General features: G+C 42.9%; 6 protein-coding genes across 6 annotated transcripts; 4 read left to right on the forward strand and 2 right to left on the reverse strand.

Annotated features, from left to right (window-relative positions):
- Positions 1 to 1045: 1045 nt before the first annotated feature.
- Positions 1046 to 3595, forward strand: EAE98_000749 (uncharacterized protein; the record flags this gene model as incomplete). Its single annotated transcript, XM_038948367.1, has 1 exon — positions 1046 to 3595. The coding sequence occupies one exon, from the start codon at positions 1046 to 1048 to the stop codon at positions 3593 to 3595; it is 2550 nt and encodes an 849-aa protein (XP_038814633.1).
- Positions 3596 to 3924: 329 nt separating this feature from the next.
- EAE98_000750 (uncharacterized protein) lies at positions 3925 to 4403 on the reverse strand (the record flags this gene model as incomplete). The annotated part of the gene is made up of 5 exons (XM_038948368.1): positions 3925 to 3963; positions 4030 to 4096; positions 4150 to 4216; positions 4270 to 4326; positions 4379 to 4403. The coding sequence occupies 5 exons, from the start codon at positions 4401 to 4403 to the stop codon at positions 3925 to 3927; spliced, it is 255 nt and encodes an 84-aa protein (XP_038814634.1).
- Positions 4404 to 4895: 492 nt separating this feature from the next.
- On the forward strand, positions 4896 to 7086 carry EAE98_000751 (uncharacterized protein; the record flags this gene model as incomplete). Its single annotated transcript, XM_038948369.1, has 2 exons — positions 4896 to 5047; positions 5108 to 7086. 2 exons carry the CDS (start codon positions 4896 to 4898, stop codon positions 6858 to 6860), a joined length of 1905 nt encoding a protein of 634 aa, XP_038814635.1. The 3' UTR covers positions 6861 to 7086.
- Positions 7087 to 7201: 115 nt separating this feature from the next.
- Positions 7202 to 7629, forward strand: EAE98_000752 (uncharacterized protein; the record flags this gene model as incomplete). Its single annotated transcript, XM_038948370.1, has 3 exons — positions 7202 to 7207; positions 7243 to 7261; positions 7382 to 7629. 3 exons carry the CDS (start codon positions 7202 to 7204, stop codon positions 7627 to 7629), a joined length of 273 nt encoding a protein of 90 aa, XP_038814636.1.
- Positions 7630 to 8063: 434 nt separating this feature from the next.
- Positions 8064 to 9773, reverse strand: EAE98_000753 (uncharacterized protein; the record flags this gene model as incomplete). Its single annotated transcript, XM_038948371.1, has 1 exon — positions 8064 to 9773. The coding sequence occupies one exon, from the start codon at positions 9771 to 9773 to the stop codon at positions 8064 to 8066; it is 1710 nt and encodes a 569-aa protein (XP_038814637.1).
- A 6224-nt stretch (positions 9774 to 15997) lies between these two features.
- EAE98_000754 (uncharacterized protein) lies at positions 15998 to 16849 on the forward strand (the record flags this gene model as incomplete). Its single annotated transcript, XM_038948372.1, has 3 exons — positions 15998 to 16354; positions 16446 to 16709; positions 16748 to 16849. The coding sequence occupies 3 exons, from the start codon at positions 15998 to 16000 to the stop codon at positions 16847 to 16849; spliced, it is 723 nt and encodes a 240-aa protein (XP_038814638.1).
- Positions 16850 to 17121: the final 272 nt, after the last annotated feature.

A 17121-nucleotide genomic window follows, 5' to 3' on the forward strand; every position in this document is an offset into this window, starting at 1 on the left:
TTGTCTACGGACACGAATGATATGGATCGTTATGGATCGTCACACCCAGTGGAACAATTGCTGCAAACATACAATAGGTACTCTCCACGCTTTATATTCCACATGCCACATTTTCCGGCAGCAGCGACATAAAATCACCTTTACAATAGTCAAAAAAAAATAGCTTGGCGCAAGATCGGGGATGTTCAGTTGGGGGGTCAACAATCCGGGAAAAGGATTCGTGAATAATTGTCTTATTGATTCTTTGTTCTGAAATTTCGAACTCGTTACTTATTGGACTCAGAAGATCCCCCCATCTTTGTTCTAAAAGTACCTCGAGCGTACCTCGGGGGTACATCATTTACCTTTCAAACAAAGAGTTACAAATCCAGAGTGATATATGAATGGATAGACGGAGTGTGCGTTTTAGTCCGACGACAAAGAAAGAGGAGATATTTTAGGATGTTGGTGAATACGAATAAAGAACCCCATACGATTTCGTGTAATCAATACCAACAGGAAGAACTGACTCGAGGGAATGGTACAAATGGACGTGGTAATGGGAATTAAAATACATCAGGAGATTATAAATAGGCCGACTCAAAGGTGCAATCTACGTGGCGAAATACTCCCTCCGAGATACACATAAAGGAAATAGAATTCTAGAAAAAATCATGAAGAAATGGAATAAAGAAGACTTAGTCACTACCATGTGTAGAGACGAGAATGTGCAAAAAGATTAATAGTTAAAAGTGTTTGGATCTTCTAGAGTTTTTTTTATTTTCTTCTTCTCTCGATTCTAGCAAACACGAATTTTGATAGCATTTATTATTATTATTCATACTGAGTTGAACACCAACCAGCAAATTCATATTTTTCTTGCTTTCAGTGAAAGAGAAGTAAGGATTTGAGAAGAGGGTTCTGTCTCTTATAGTAGGCATTATTTGAGTTGAGCATAACCAAAGAAAGAAATACCACCAAAAGCCATCATTTCATCTTCTCACAATCTACTCGCAAGATCTCAAGTCTGAAGCCCAGCAGAGAAATAACCCATAATTTGTCAACCATGAAAATCACACATACAACCTATAACGAGGTACGCGGCGGAGCACCTAGTCCAGTTCCTCCCCTATCTCGCAGTCCCCAATTCATAACCACACCTACCGCATTCCGATTCGATACCAGCACACCTCCCCGCCTCGACACACCTACGCGTTCTGCTTCGCCGCCTCCCAGTAACCCCTTGGTACATACCACGCGTCGTCTAAAACGGTATTTGAAAACCTCCTTTCGAAACCGGACGCGGCCTGTAAGTCGGCGGCTTTCGCGGTCGAGACAGGGGACCAGTATACGGTATCCGCCTGGCGAAATGCATCCGCCGACCGTTCCGACACAGGTGGGGAAATACCACAGCGGGAGTGTGCGCGGGAGTATTTCGTCCAAGGGAGAGGAGAGGATGGTGGGGGAAAGAGGAAGTCAGAGTTATGAGAGGGGGTTGGAAACGCGATATAAGCATGCGAAGGGGAAGAAGCGAGCGAGTTATTTGAAGCCGAGAGAGGAGGCGAGAGTGAGTTTGGGGGAATGGGGAGGGAAGAAGGGGACGGCGGGGTTGGATTTCGAGAGTTATATGAAACAGCAACGGGGATTGGAGAGGGATTTTGGAAAGGGGTATGCGGGGGGGAATAGTCCTCCTAGTTCGTCGAGTTTGAATCTTCTGGTGGGGAAGAATGAGAGGGAGGCGAGGAATGGGAGTCCGCCGAAATTTGTACCGAGAGAAGATGCAGGGGGGAGGAATGGGAGGGGAGAGAAACATGGGCTTGCGTATGGGGGAATGATGCAGTTGGATCCGGAGACTTATATGAAACATCAGCGGGGATTGGAAAAAGATTTTGCCAAGGGCGTGGGGTTTGCTGGGAATAGTCCTAGTCCTCCGCATAGTCGTGGTGAATCGCCACACAAGGCGTTTCCGCGCGGAAATGCAAATCATTCGTCTATTCCGATTCCGATTCCGATTCTGATACCGCCGCCTGCGGGATATACGTATGAGAATGGGACGGGAAATACGAGTCAGAGGGATAGTGTGAGGTTTTCGGATGTGCAGTGGAGTAGTGTGGGGAGTGGGGGGAGTGCGACGGGAACGACGGGGACGACGGATAGTGGGAATGTTGTGGAGAGCTCGAGAGGGAGAGGAGCGGGAATCACGACGGGAAAACATAAGGCTGCGCCGGGACAGAGATTAAGAAGGAAGGGGAAGTTGGAAGAGAGAGATCAGAGTTCTGCGACTACGCCGGCTAGTTCTCGTTCGCAGACAATCAGTAAAGAAGATGAGATGGCTGGTGATTTGAAAAGACTCCAGGAAATGCATCGAGATAGCGAGGAGGAAGTGACGAGCATGGAACAATTAGAAGCGATGAGAGCGGCAATGTGGAAGGGGAAATTGGAAAGAGTAGTCCCGCCCAGTTCTGAAATACCCAAACACATGGATCTGCTACATCACTCGAATCCGAGCTCGACTTCGAGTCGGGGTAGTAAAAATAGTAAGAATAGTAGAGGTAAAGGAAAGGGGAAAAATGTAGAGGGTAGAGCAAGTCCGATCCAGAAACTGAAAGGGTATATGGGACAGAGTCGCGATGCTGTGCATGATTCTCATGAAAAAAAGACGTCTTCGAAGGGAAAACTGCCTAGTCCGTTTGAGTATTTGTTGTATCCGAGTTACGACGGGAAGAAGAGTGGAAGAGAAAGTACAGAATTGAGAAAAGGCTCTAAATCAAAGTCCAAGGGTAAATCTAAAGAGGGAGAAGACAGCGACGATGACTTCTGGGGATGTGTCGGCGAAACGCATAACGAGAGTGGGATATTGCTTTCCCACTCCCCTGCGCTGCCATCAGAAAAGTCTCATCAAAACTCCATTCCATCCGGGGTTGAACTCCCTAAGAATCGCAAAGCGAGCGAAGATTCCTGGAACACGCATTTAAACGATCTCTGCAAACTTTGTCGGAAACACGAACGGACCAGCTCGCGCGGTCTCTGTCATTCCTGCGAAGATAATTTCCTCAATACGAAAGCGTGGGAAGATACGACTTTGCAATTTGATAGCGATGATATTCCTCCGACGCCGCCTTTGAAAGATCGGAGAAACATAACGAGGGTGCGCGACATGCTGGCTACGACGCCTCCGAACTATGATGTTGAGTATCGACCGCCTGTTCCTGCGAAAGATATCCCTGGGGAAGAGAGAAAGAAGATCCATGTATCGAAAGTTGAGCATAGTCGACCGCAGATTGTGAATCCATCGCCGGTTAGACAGGAGAGTCAGATGCTGGTGTATGGGGGAATGGGTGATAGTCCGAGGGATATCGAGATAGGGTTTCCGGAGTGGCAGACGCATAGTTTGCAGATTGAAGGGGAGAAGACGGAGGAGATGTTTAAGAGGTGGTCGCAGAATTATAGGGGAGGTGGGACGGAGGAGAGGAGAGATGGAGATGAGCGGGGAAAGGAGGAGGGAGATGTGGAGGAGCCGAGGGATAGCGTTTTTTATGATTTTTGGAAGGATATTTTGAAGGATGATAAGAGACCCGAAACACCGAAAATGGAGGAAAGGAAAGCGAAACTTTGAGCTTGGATAATGTGATAGATAATTTATGTATGTGTGTGTAATAATGGATCAACACTTTTTGCAATACTATTGGGTACTATGAGAAAGACGTTGATTTGAATATCCCACTTGTGAATCTCTATGGTAGAAAACCGAGTTTTGTATTCACCACAAGTGATTGAGAGGCCTCACTTGAGATACTCTGAATCTTAATTTGAAAGATGATATTTTTATTTGAGATGAATTCATGACATCAAGGAGGATTAATGGGATCGCAAAACGTTGGCATTCCTCTCTATAAAATGATCATTTCCTTAACTTTTGATACCCGTTAACAATGCACATAACGTTCATGATCCTCCAATTGGACCTTCTCCACCTGGTACCAGCTACTCTATTATTAGCCCTTGACTGTTTCTCATGATGCGTATACCAAGACATGGAAAGATACGTACCATAGCAATACCATTACCGTTCAGTAAAATCTTAGGAAGCTTTGTTTGGCTTCCAGATTGGTGGTCACTACGAGTACTCAGTAAAAATCCAAAAGGTTCATGGAGTGAAAAGATACATACAATTCGATAACATCTTCCAAAACCATATTGACGTAGTCATCGAAACCAGTGAGTGTGCCGGTGAATTCTGGTGATGTGTGAGTATGGATTTCTGGAAAGAGGTGATCATGGAGGTAGTACCTTTGTCACCTTTCATGACAACCCAGATCTTAGAACCGACACATTTGTCAATAAGTTCTAATGATGTGTTAGTTTGTGCGTGTGTTTGCGGGTGGATACAATAACTGACCAAGAGGGAGAAGTTGGCTGGCCATTTTGGATGACTGGTTTGAGGTTTACTGATCAGAATATTAAGCTTGCAAGAAAATTAGTTTGCTGTATGAAATTAAAATGACTGTGTGGTAAGAGATTCAATATAGCAAATCTTAGTGATTGCCCAGGTCTGGCATTGACTGTGAATCCATATGGAGGGGGCAATCAATCAAGGTTGAAGCACGTGAGATTGACAGCGCAGGATAGAGGGATTTGACTCACAGTTCAACACCACAGGAAGATATTAGAAACCGTATCACAGAGTTCGTCTTATTTGACGGTTAATGGTTTCGTTGTTTGTTTCTCTCCTGTTCGTTTTAAAATCGCATAAAACCTCGTGATTCTTCAACTAACAGACAATTTCATCTTCAAGCCTCAGGCATCAACACCGTTCGGTTTCCTATCATCGACCTCTAGGATCAACAATTGGTGTGCATCTGCCTAGTCCTCCACTCCTTCGTAGGACCACAATTCTCTATACAAATGCTCGTGTCATGCTCCCAGGTAGTCATGGAGCATATACGGTGGGCAAATCACTTCGGCGTCCCATTATGAAGAATATAACTTCCTTTATTGGGAAATCAAATTTAGCCTCTGTAGAAGCAATGGGTTCAGCAATTGCAGGCATGAGTGGAAAGAGAGCAAGGTATGTTTGGAACTCTGCACTGCAACTTATATATTCTTGAAGCTGATACATGTTTCGCAGTCCTGTGGTGACTCGATCAATCTCATCCAATTCCCCAAAGACATGGCAGCCAAGTCATGGCATCATCTTCAAAGATGTTTCTGCACCAGGGTCACCGAGACATTTGAGTACGGATTCTGTAGCAGAGAATGAGCAGAATCTAGAGTTTCACTCATACGTCGAAGATAGTTATGTTTTGGCAAACGCGCACGTTGAAAGCTCGAAAACTCAGAAGGTGGCGACAGTGGCTCAGGAAGAGAGCTTGGAGCCTGGGACAGCAGCAGATGTTCAAGAGGCTGTGGACGGACAAGAGATAGCAGATGACATTCTGGAAGATCCTGCTAAGAAGGAACTTCCGATTTCCGAATCCACATACCAAATGACGGAGGAATTGTTTAAAAAGGCGAAAAATGCCGAGCCAGAGACACCAGAATCCTACTGGTCACATACTCTATATCGTGGGCCAGAGGAGAGTGGTATTCCGAAGAAAGTTAAAGTACATTATTGCCGAAGTCTGCAAACCACGGAACAAACGCTACGACAACATTTCTTGGGCAAAAAGGTTCTGGGATTTGATATAGAATGGAAGGCAGACGCACGCGTGTATCATGGGCCAAAGAAGAATGTTTCTCTGATCCAACTCGCAACAGAAGAGCGAGTAGGTCTCTTTCACATTGCATTGTTTCCACAAATCAACGCCTCGGAACTCGTGCCTCCAACTTTGAAAAAAATCATGGAGGATCCAGAAGTCACCAAAGTAGGCGTGGCAATCGGCGCAGATTGTACACGTCTCAGAACACATCTTAACATTGATTCAGTCTCTATATTTGAGCTTAGCCATCTTCACCGATTGGTCAAATATACCCTTTCCCAGGAATACGATCTGATCAATAAGAGATTAGTTTCGCTAGCAAAGCAAGTTGAAGAGCATCTACACCTACCATTGTTCAAAGGCGGGGATGTTAGATCTAGTGATTGGAGTCGAGGACTATCAATCGAGCAAATTTCATATGCAGCATCAGATTCATATGCTGGTTTCCATCTCTACGAGATACTTGAGACCAAGCGCCAAGCTCTAGACCCAACGCCTCCACGTCCATCTCACGCCGACCAAAACGCGCCTATTCCCCTATCACACCTTCCCACAGAAACTCTAACAAAACGAAAATATACTCGACGCCAGGTCATGCAAGATCCCCTACCACTTGACCCCGATTTCTCGCTCGAAGATCCCAAAGCTACCATTGAAGCTGGAACCGAAGCAGGAAGTGAAATAGAGATCAACGATCTCGTGAGAAAAGTCATCGGTTCCGAACCACCAGTAAACATACGAAGAATACACCCCACCCGCGACCCTCACGATCTCGTGAGGAAAATCACCAGTTCCGAACAATCAATAAAAATACGAAGAGTTGAACCCCCCTCCGACTCTAATGATGGCGAAGAATCTCCCGTTCTCCTAGCAGCCGACGTACTTACAACCTTTTACTTGGAATCCAATCCAGAATCGAAAGTTTCACGATTACAACTCGTGCCCTACTTCATTTGGTACCATAATGCCCATCTTTCCATTCCACAGATTGCCAGCATTTGCAGCAACCGGGATAATAGGACTATAATAAAGCGGATATTGACAGTGATCTCGAGAGATAAACTACCTTATGAAAAGCATAGATTGAAGAATCTTTTAGAAGGGTTGTCCAAAAACACGGCCTGGGAGAATTTTAGAGGACTGGTGGAGGCGGTTGATACACCGGATGTTTGTAAGGATTAGAAAGTCATCACGAGAAGGCGTTTAGAATTTGGGGTTTTGATTTGGGCTTGAGAATGGGTGGCATGGGTGGGAAGGGTACATGATATGATACACTACTATGGTTACTCGCGGCGGTCATTGCGGAATGGTTGTTTATTCTGTAGTCCATTAGGCATCTTTGCAATCCTTGGATTCCTTGAGGTTGGGTATATATTGAATTACACACATTTCTGTAAAGTCTGTATTTTGAGCAGGGAAAGAAAGAAATGTGAAATTCCCTACTTTACTTTGTTATGTGCATATATACCTATTGCGGTATAGTAAGAGTACGCTTTGAATAGATAGATATCGAAATCATGAACATGTATGTATGTTATGTGATTTGATATCAAAATCCCTATAGAACTATACTCAAAATCTAGGTAAACCAACCCATTTGAAAGTTGAAACACTTTTATCTGTATCGGCTGAGTATTTTCTCTGCTTGTTCAATATGAGAACTTTACATGCTGCTGTAAGGGATTAGAGTATATTAACTTCAGTTCTTGAAGATGACTACGAAGGAGAGAATGATAAAATGAAATGGGAAATGGGAAATGGGAAATGGGAAATGGGAAATGGGAAATGGGAAATGGGAAATGGGAAATGGGAAATGGGAAATGGGAAATGGGAATGGGAAATGGGAAATGGGAAATGGGAAATGGGAAATGGGAAATGGGAAATGGGAAATGGGAAATGGGAAATGGGAAACATGATATGTAGGGTTAAGATGTGGAAGGTTGGGGGTTGAGTATTATATTTACATACACTGACTATGATATATTATATTAATTGAATCAAGATATTATCATTCCTATTTAAGAGTTAGGAAATGACGATTATTCATATCTGAAAACATCGATGCGCATTGCGGATAATGGTTTGGAAGTGGAAATCATTTTGATTGAACGTCGTATTGTATTATTCGAGATATGAGGATATTTATATCCATCAACTTTCAAGATAATAGTCACAGAACATATTCTATCATTTCGTTCTTATTTTCTTGAAACCCATTCATTTGTTACTATATTGATTTTTTATTTTTATTTTAAATCTTTTTAAAATAGAAATGAAGGTAACAGAATTACAATCGTATACTAGTTCCTAAGCTCCAAAGTTCCTGATATATTTACATATACATATAACAAACAGCACACAACACTCAATCCCTCATAACCCATCTTATAATTTCGATCCGTTAGTACCATTGTCATTAACAGTAGTAGCATGACTCCCCTTCATCGGAGCCCCATTACTCTCATTATGACTCAAACTAGCCCCCTTCATCATATTCGCCGTTCGGTTCTTTGGATCTTTCGCCATACCATTATGCGTACCGCTGAAGTTCATATCCGCGATACCTGGATATCCCTTAATGCCGGTCGCTTTCTCAAGACGACTGGCGAGATCCTCAGAGACTTCGCGGAAAATGGCAATTTGACGTTTAATCGCCTCTTCCTTTCTGCAATTCGCCATGTGTCCGGAAATGTTACTGATAAAGCGATCTTTGGCTCCGTCATCGAAGACCTTCTCCCACAGAGCTCGTGGGGCTTTGAAATCTTCCTCGCGGATTTCAGAGAGGAATGTGACGGCGTTGCCGGTGAAGTGGCCATGGAGCTTATCAGTGTCGACTGTGCGTTCTTTGAAGCGTATGGGTTCGATAGAGGAGATATAATTAGGACGAGATCCTTGGTTGTAGAAAGCCATACCGCCATCACGCTGGAAATTGCCCATACGGTAACTGGTGCGGGGAGCATTGACGGGAAGTTGTTGGTAATTTACACCTACACGATGACGATGGGCATCTGGGTAGGAGAAGAGACGTGATTGAAGGACTGGATCCGCCGAGGGCTCGAGTCCTGGTACCAGGTGAGCGGGATTGAAAGCTACTTGTTCGATTTCGGCAAAGTAGTTGACTGCGTTCTCGTTGAGAGTGAGTTCTCCAACCTTGCGGAGTGGGAATTGCTTGTGTGGCCAGACGTGGGTAAGATCGAAGACGTTAATCTTTTCTTTCTCCCATAAGTCTTCGGCCTCCTTGGCTGTCATAGTTTGAACTTCGAGACTCCACTTTGGGAAATCACCCTTCTCGATCGCCTCATAAAGATCCTTTTGGGCGTAATCTGGTGACTTCTCGGCGGACTCTTCTTGAGTAAAGAACTTAGTTCCTTGCTGAGAGATCATGTGAAATTGACAGTACACCCATTCGCCAGCCTTGTTGACAAGCTTAATGGTATGTCCAAAATATCCATGCATGTGACGCCATCCATCTGGAATACCACGATCACCCATAAGAATCATGACTTGATGAACTGATTCCGGATTCTGAGAAAGGTAATCCCAGAACATTGTTGAATCATCAGCATGAGTGAGATGGGTTGAAGGATCACGCTTCTGGGTGTGAATAAAATGAGGGAACTTGGCTGGATCTCTCAAGAAGAAAACTGGCGTATTGTTGGCAACTAAATCCCAATTTCCTTCATCGGTCTTGAACTTGACAGAGAATCCTCGTGGATCACGAGCACAATCATGCGAACCAGATTCACCACCGACAGTGGAGAATCTGACAGTGATTGGACACTCCTTGCCCTCTTGAAACATGTCTGCAAGACACAAATCATCCAACCCATTTGTAGTTTTGTATACACCGTGAGCTCCACCACCCTTAGCATGTACAACGCGCTCTGGGATTCTCTCGCGGTCGAAATGTGAAAGGAGGTCGATCAGGTGGAAATCTTGGAGGAGTAATGGTCCGTTCTCGCCTACGCGTTGTGTCTCATAGGGATGTGGCATTGGTACGCCATTGGCAGTTGTATAGACGACATCTTGAGACTTTGCGCTTCTATCGTCTTGATAGTCGCGATACTGATCACCGGAAGTCTTTCGGGAGGACATGATGAATTATTGTGAAGATAAAATTGTAGATAATGAAAAGTAATTGGTATCTACAGATGGTAGTATAATAATAATAAACAATCAATTTCTAGACTCAATGGATAGGTCCTGCCATATATGTACCGTGCCTTCTCGGCATTTTGCCTCGTACACAAAAAATCAATGACTTCATGACTCCATGAAAGCGGGATGTTCAATAGAAACCCTTTGATTGGTTGAACAAATTAATTGGAATTGAGACCAAGCAATATGATGCTTTTAGCGTTGACGCTTGCTTTCGATTTATGGAATGCGGAGACATTAGCCGCTAGTGATGAGGTATTACCGTGATACCAACGATCGAGAACCTTTTGATTTCCAAACACGAGTTACATAATCTGCCAGATCTTCGATCATTTTTAATATGCTTATTGACGCTTCTAGGTACCGTATATCTTGGAACCGAGCTATGTTGAACAACGCAGTCTCGAAGCAGCGTTCCTCAACGGTGGCCAACTCTACAATTCGTCAGCGCATTGTCTTCTTCCAAGCAAAGAACTTTCTAATAAGAAGCAACCCGCAAATTCGGGATGTACACAGGAGATACTTCGCATTCATCCAAGTTGAAATCATCACAGTGATGTACTCGTGAAACTGATCCACACTTCTCCTCCCATGGTGGCAAAAAGAACGCGAGCTCCCCATGGAACGAAGAGCATTCCAGATCGTAATCACAATTCCCACCCACCACACGTTTCCGATATGGCGAATGCATAGCAATCGAGATAAACACCATGCAACTTCAATAGGGAGACATAGCAAAAGAATACGAGTACGAACAAAGAAGCTTAAATGATACCTCATGCACTACCTAGTCTCCTAGTTACCGGCATTCGGGCTGTGAGAACAGATTGGGGTTTTCACAATCCCATCGGAGATAAAACTCAAATTCAGATGTGGTGGCGAACCCTCCCCAGATTATTGCAGATCGGGTGGGGTACCTAAGCTTAATCACATGATCTGATTAGTCATCATTCTGGACTTCGTTTCTCTTCGGTTACGATCACGATCTCCACAAATAGATCTGAAGCTCAAGAATATACACTTCTATACACTTCACCAAGTCTTCATCCTGTTTGCTCATATCCATCTATTGGCACCCTCGCTCGCATTCACTCAAACATAACCGAGAATATAGAAGAAGATAATAATTTCGGTGCAAAATCTTCTCTGAATCCTGACCAAGTACCCCATAACCCACAATTTACCTGCGATATCAAAGAAACGGCATCATAGCCATAGCTTCATAGTCGACCACTACATCTATCACATACATCTCATAAAGGCAGTAGTTTACAGTTGTACACCCAAGCTACACTACCCATACAAGTCAATCAGCAACCCAGTCGCTACCTCTGACCTAATTACACACTACACGTTTCCCGAGGTCACTTTCAGAGTTCACTAACCACAACTATCAATACTAGGTATATAAGATCTCATAACCTATGGCCCGTTTTCTTAATCCCAATGAATTTACGCAATGAGAACCAAGGGAAAGATTTCCCCACACATTCTAGACTTTACAACTTTTCGATTATCGAATGTATTCCCCCCCTGCGTGTGTTTGGTGTACTTATCATCTACTAGTTGTCATACATCATTTTGATTGCTCATTCTATCTGTTCTTTACTCCACACCAAAGCTTAGTAGGAATATTAAATAATGCCTATTCCTATTGTAATAGCAGCATCTTATATATGTGTCCTCATAACATTTTACAACTGGCCTTATCATAGTGCATTCCATGGCTTGTAAATGCATTTCGTTCCACTTTAGCTCAACCAACCACAATTAGGGAGTTTTAGCACGAACCAACCTAGTGAATTTACTAACAAAGTTGCCAAAAATGATGCCAAGCTGCTGGTAACTTTTCCTAGGTATATAAGGAACCTTTACCTTCTTAACTTTCTGTATCATTCTCATTTCCCTAGCAAAATAGTATTGTTGGTATTTTGTGATATCAAGAAGGATTAAATTTGGAGAAGCATGTAAGTACTGTTGAATTTGGTCATATCTGTATCTTGTTCCAACCGACCTGAGCTGAAATCTTCCCACACCATTCTGTTCTTTCCAGTAATCTCTGCCATTATTTTTGCCTCTTTTGTCGCCTCCGTTAAGCCCTCCAACAAGTTGCCGTGTTCTCGCAGAAGTCGCCAGTGGCAGACAATGAGAGTTTCGCACCAATGATGAGGAAGTAGGATTTGCACTGAACTATGTGGATCGGTCGGACACAAGGATTGAAACATTTCTGCCACGACAATATTTAGTTTCGCAACAATTGAAAGAGAGGGTGAAACAATCTTACCATATATCTGCTGTTTTGCGCACGTGAGAAGCACTGGTGGATGAGATACAGTTCACAAGGTGACTCCTTGAAGACCGGCAATGTCCATAACAATTCGACAATTAACAAGACGTGACACTAAGTCTCTGCCCTGTCGACACACTTTGGGAGGATCGAGACTACATAACTGCTTTTCATCAATTGTTAGCTATTGTTCACTCACAGTTCAAGTCGAACAATCCCTCCATAAAAGGTTATGGCATAATCACAAATTTTTGATGCATTTTGAGACGGCAGAAGATAGAAAGCAAGGGAGGGCCAACTTACTTCTCTTTGTTCTTTGAAACTCTGAAAAGTTGACAAGATCACACAGTTTGACTGTAAGTTTTGCGGAGCAATGATGATTTCTCTGAGCTCAGTTAGCCATCGTCGGATTGAAGATTGGAGAAGTGTACCTCAGCAGATCAGTTCCAAGTAGTCCCAGATACTTCCATTTGCGAGCACTGACATAGTGTAATGAGTCAAGAACTGAGGTTACTGCGTGGGTTATTTGTTCTTGGATAATCTGGGAACATGCGCAATGAAAATCGAAATCTCAAGCGTGGACCGCCGTGCGTACTTTGAATGATGAAAACCCCAGCGAGAACTGGAGCCTCGTGGGCAAGGTTTCGTGGACGTCGTATTACTAGAGCTCCTAAGAGGTTACCGTGGGCATCATAAATTGTGCAAACAGGGGCACTAGAGAATAAAATTTTTGTTTAAAATGTAGCCTTCAAGCACAAACCACCGGGTCCAATCCCGATGGCTCTAACTTTCGGACACAGACATGGGAGAAGTCTGGCCCTAAGTTGCCTGAGGCAATTTGTTCTTGGATTTGCTAGGAGCCCATCGAGAACTGAAATCTCGTGGGAAGACTTGGAGACAGTATTATGAAATCCGAAATAAGAATCAATGTGCTTTCTTCAACTGGGGCTTATTTGTGGGGTTTGGGGGATTTGCTAGGAGCCCTGAGAAAACTAGAATCTCGTGGGTAGATGATCGTGTTATGAAATCCGAAATAAGAATCAATGTGATCTTCCCCACTGGGGCTTATTTGTGGGGTTTGGGGGATTTTCTGAGAGTCCATCGAGAACTGAAATCTCGTGGGAAGACTTTGAGACAGTATTATGAAATTCGAAATAAGAATCAATGTGCTTTCTTCAACTGGGGCTTATTCGTGGGGCTTGGGGGATGTGCATAGGAACACAATGAGAATCGAAGTCTCAATTGTCGACCGGCATCAACGACTGGAATAAACGTACCTCAATTAAGTTTTCCCAGTTGGGAGTTTGTGGAAACTTTTGAACCTTTTTTCCAGAGGGGTCTTTGAGAATTGAAGCTTCGAGGTTAGGGTTTATTGACAATTATTTGGGGAAGACCTTATTCCAATGAGCTATGATGAAGAAGTAGACTATGTGTCACGAATAATCTGAGCCATTTTGAGAATATGTGTTATTTGGTGATGATAAATTGATGAAGGGAGAATGAAAAGGAGTGTTGGATGTTAGGAGTTTGTTGACGATGAGTGTTGAGAAATTGGTGTGAAGAGTATGAAGAAGAAGAAGAAGAGGAAGAGGAAGAGGAAGTGAAAAGTTGTTGAGAGAAAAGCCAAGTGGGGGATACTAAAGTATCTGTTATCTCGCTCGTACGACTTTTCGTGGTCGTGGTTCCCTTAAGTGAGGGTGCGATTGACTAGTTTGAACTTTGTTCACGATTTTATTTTGAAATGGCAGGAGCGAGGGACCGGGGCGGAGAGACCGGAAGCACCACAACCACATCTAATTTCAAGATCATCTTTTTGAACGAGGCAAGAACAACTGCTGATTTGTTTCTTTCTTATAGATACGTTCTGAGAGATAAGACAATGATCTCCGAGGTTATTGGCACCCAGAATGTGTTTTTGCACAAATGCCTTGACATCCATTAAAAAATTAATAAGGGATTCTGGGTTTGAAATTACTACCGTCTTTGAATTACACAGGCACTCAACTGACTTCCAATTAGTACAAAAAATACTTCACATGAATACCATGTTGAACTGACGGAAGTTCGAAAAGGACTACGATGACTATGTACCCCCACTCCAATATACAGAAGACCTCCGAACGATAGATCTAAAAATCAATGTAAGAATTCATCAATAACTAGAACTTTCACAACAGATTCCTAACTTTTGAACACGATATTGTCGTTGTGTTACTGAGGAAAAAATGTCTCGGCCGACTATTTTAAGCGAGAATGCAACAGGGGAAAGGGGGATTTTGGTGTTCGAATGTGCGGTTGAGTTATGTGGGGAAGAACATCTACTATCCAATTTTCTACTTAATCATCAATTCATTGAATCAATTTACATATCATGGTAAGTGTTTCATAGAAATTAAAATTTGAATCAACTAATCGATATTTCCTGTTCTGTTGCCTGTCTAGGAGTTCAAAAGATAATTCATGGGATGGGTCTTTCATATTAACAAGAGCAACGAGCCTCCGCCCACACAACCAATTGATTCGTCCATAGAATTGAATCTTTGATGTACTGATATCTACAATCATCTCTTCCAATTCAGAATTTAGATCTTGGGACTATTGTCGTAGCCCCCTCTAAATAACCGTGACCGTCCGAATTTCATAGCGACAACACAACCATCTACCATTCGATGCCTATTATTCCTAACAAAGATAACCCTGATTCAAGGTAACCTGATATTAGACTCCATGCCCAAACTCCGAGTACACTGCATTCCACAATTGATCATTCCCTACTGCATACCATACTTCCACCCAGATTGCCAGGGAAACGAAATCTATATCTTGAAGGATGATAAATATTGGTCAAAGTAGATGTGATATACCTAGTTAGGGAAAGATGTAAATGATGCTACATACTCATCTCTTGCGGAAATCTCGTCTAGTTCACTCGCAACTCACCGTGCAAAGCATAAGAAGATACGTAAAGCTTGTTAGAATATGGCTGGGTTCATTAAAACTTCTGTCTCTTATCTATCAACGATCAACTGTCCTCGAAACAGCATCAGACCGCTGCAGTAAAGAGCTTCGGCGGCACGAAAAATCTAGCACTGGTGATACAAACATCAGTCAAACCCCTGCACCTTCAATAGATGTGCAACAAAACACACTTAGTCCTCGAAAGTTTGCCGGAATTGTAAGTCAGCACTATTTGTTTTCTCCAGACTTGATTTATTGAATTACCCCACTTCGAACTAAATCTCACAGTGGTCATCTTTCAAGACTAGTACCTACCTAATCTAAGAATAACCCCACATGACATCGATGCTCAGTTTTACTTTTGAATTTTCGTTGAAAAGATGTTCTATCTTCATTTTAGCTCCTGGTGTCTGAAGATTGGCCGAAGAATATTTTTTTAACCCCCCCCCCCCCCCCCCTTCCCCGGAAGAAACATACATAGCCATTCCAACACACATATATCGCCCAAAAGGATGAACTACCCGGGCGTTAGAGCCAGCATTAGCGTTAAACAGTAAGCACATAATTCTATAGGAAACACACATCTTACCATTTTGTTTCCTTAGTTAATTTCTCTCAACGGCTTCTATTGATTATTTAAGTTTCTTGTTCGTCCAATAATGACGATCGTAATGACGCTGAGAGGACAGCCTGGCTTGGTATTGATGATCTTGGCTCCGTCAGCTCGCTAGTGATTAGCAAACTCGCTAGGCCATTTTTCGCTAAAATCTACTTCATGGGATTCGTGTCATGACACTGCACTTTTACTTCCTTACATTTCTATTCAATATAAAACTCAACAGCTGAGAATTATTCCAGCATAATATCGAAAATCTGAGTCTTATCTCTTTTCCAAATTCGCAATCCAAAATCAATTATGGAAACAACCTTGGATCCCCGATTTCCCCTTGAGGAATACGAAGAGTACGACGAAAAATTAAGACACGACTCTTCTCCCATGAAATATGGGATTACACGAAGACAGAATCTCGAAAGTCCATGGGATCTTGAAAAAAACCGAAGAAATTCATGGGACGGAACATTAAGGCCAGCATCCGAGTTCGAAGAAGTCACATCATCAGACCTGGAAGGAAAGATGTGTGAGAAGTGCAAAAGGAACAAAAGAATGGCGTATAGTTGGAATCCTACCTTTCTTTGTCTTCCGTGGCTTGAATGGATGTATCCCATTAGTGTTGTGGTCACGTCTATTTTACCACTCGTGATGATGACTGTGGTATGTATCATCCATCCCACCAGAATAACCATCACAACTTTCCTTAACTATCAAGTCCCATCAAATAATAATAGTAACTCTATGATCATAGTGGGAAATAAACGAGATAAAGGGATCAAATCCAAATGAAGACATATCAAAAACACCATTAGCAGGAATGACTCACATTGGTTCCTTCGACCTCAGACACGCTGATTTGAACACAACAATGCCTTGGTTATGTACCCAACTTCTGCATCATCGACAAAACAAAGGTTGTTATGATATTACATGGGTATTTGGGAGCTACGCTGGATGGAACTATCTAGCCTCTTGCTGGATGAATATCAGTGCGATAAGCTTTGCTATTGCGGGGGTATTATGCCTTTCATACGCAGTGATATGTCATCATAGGTGCACGAGAATGTTTCAAAACCCAGTGATAAGGGAGAAGGAAGAAGCAAATTTAGTTCCGAAAAAGCAGAGTTATTTGCCCAAATCTGGAGATGGAACTAAAGGGTCACTTGAAAGGTTATTCAGCAGCAAGTGGCGTTCGGAACCAGTGACTCTCGGATATTGCATTCAGTTCGTGTTTACTTTATGGGCATGTGTAATAGTGTACATGGTGACTCAAAGGGGATCTTGATCACAATCTCTGTAGCTGGATTGTAGATTATCTTTCATACTATTTCATTCTACATAATTTTGTACGAGTTTAAAGCCCCTTCAACTATCCTCATTGGTTACGATTAACTTTCAACCCAGGGAAGTGGAGTGATTCATCAAAT

The sequence above is a fragment of the Botrytis deweyae genome (genome assembly GCF_014898535.1).
Source record: "Botrytis deweyae strain B1 chromosome Unknown BDEW_002, whole genome shotgun sequence".
In the NCBI taxonomy this organism is placed as follows: Eukaryota; Fungi; Ascomycota; class Leotiomycetes; order Helotiales; family Sclerotiniaceae; genus Botrytis; species Botrytis deweyae.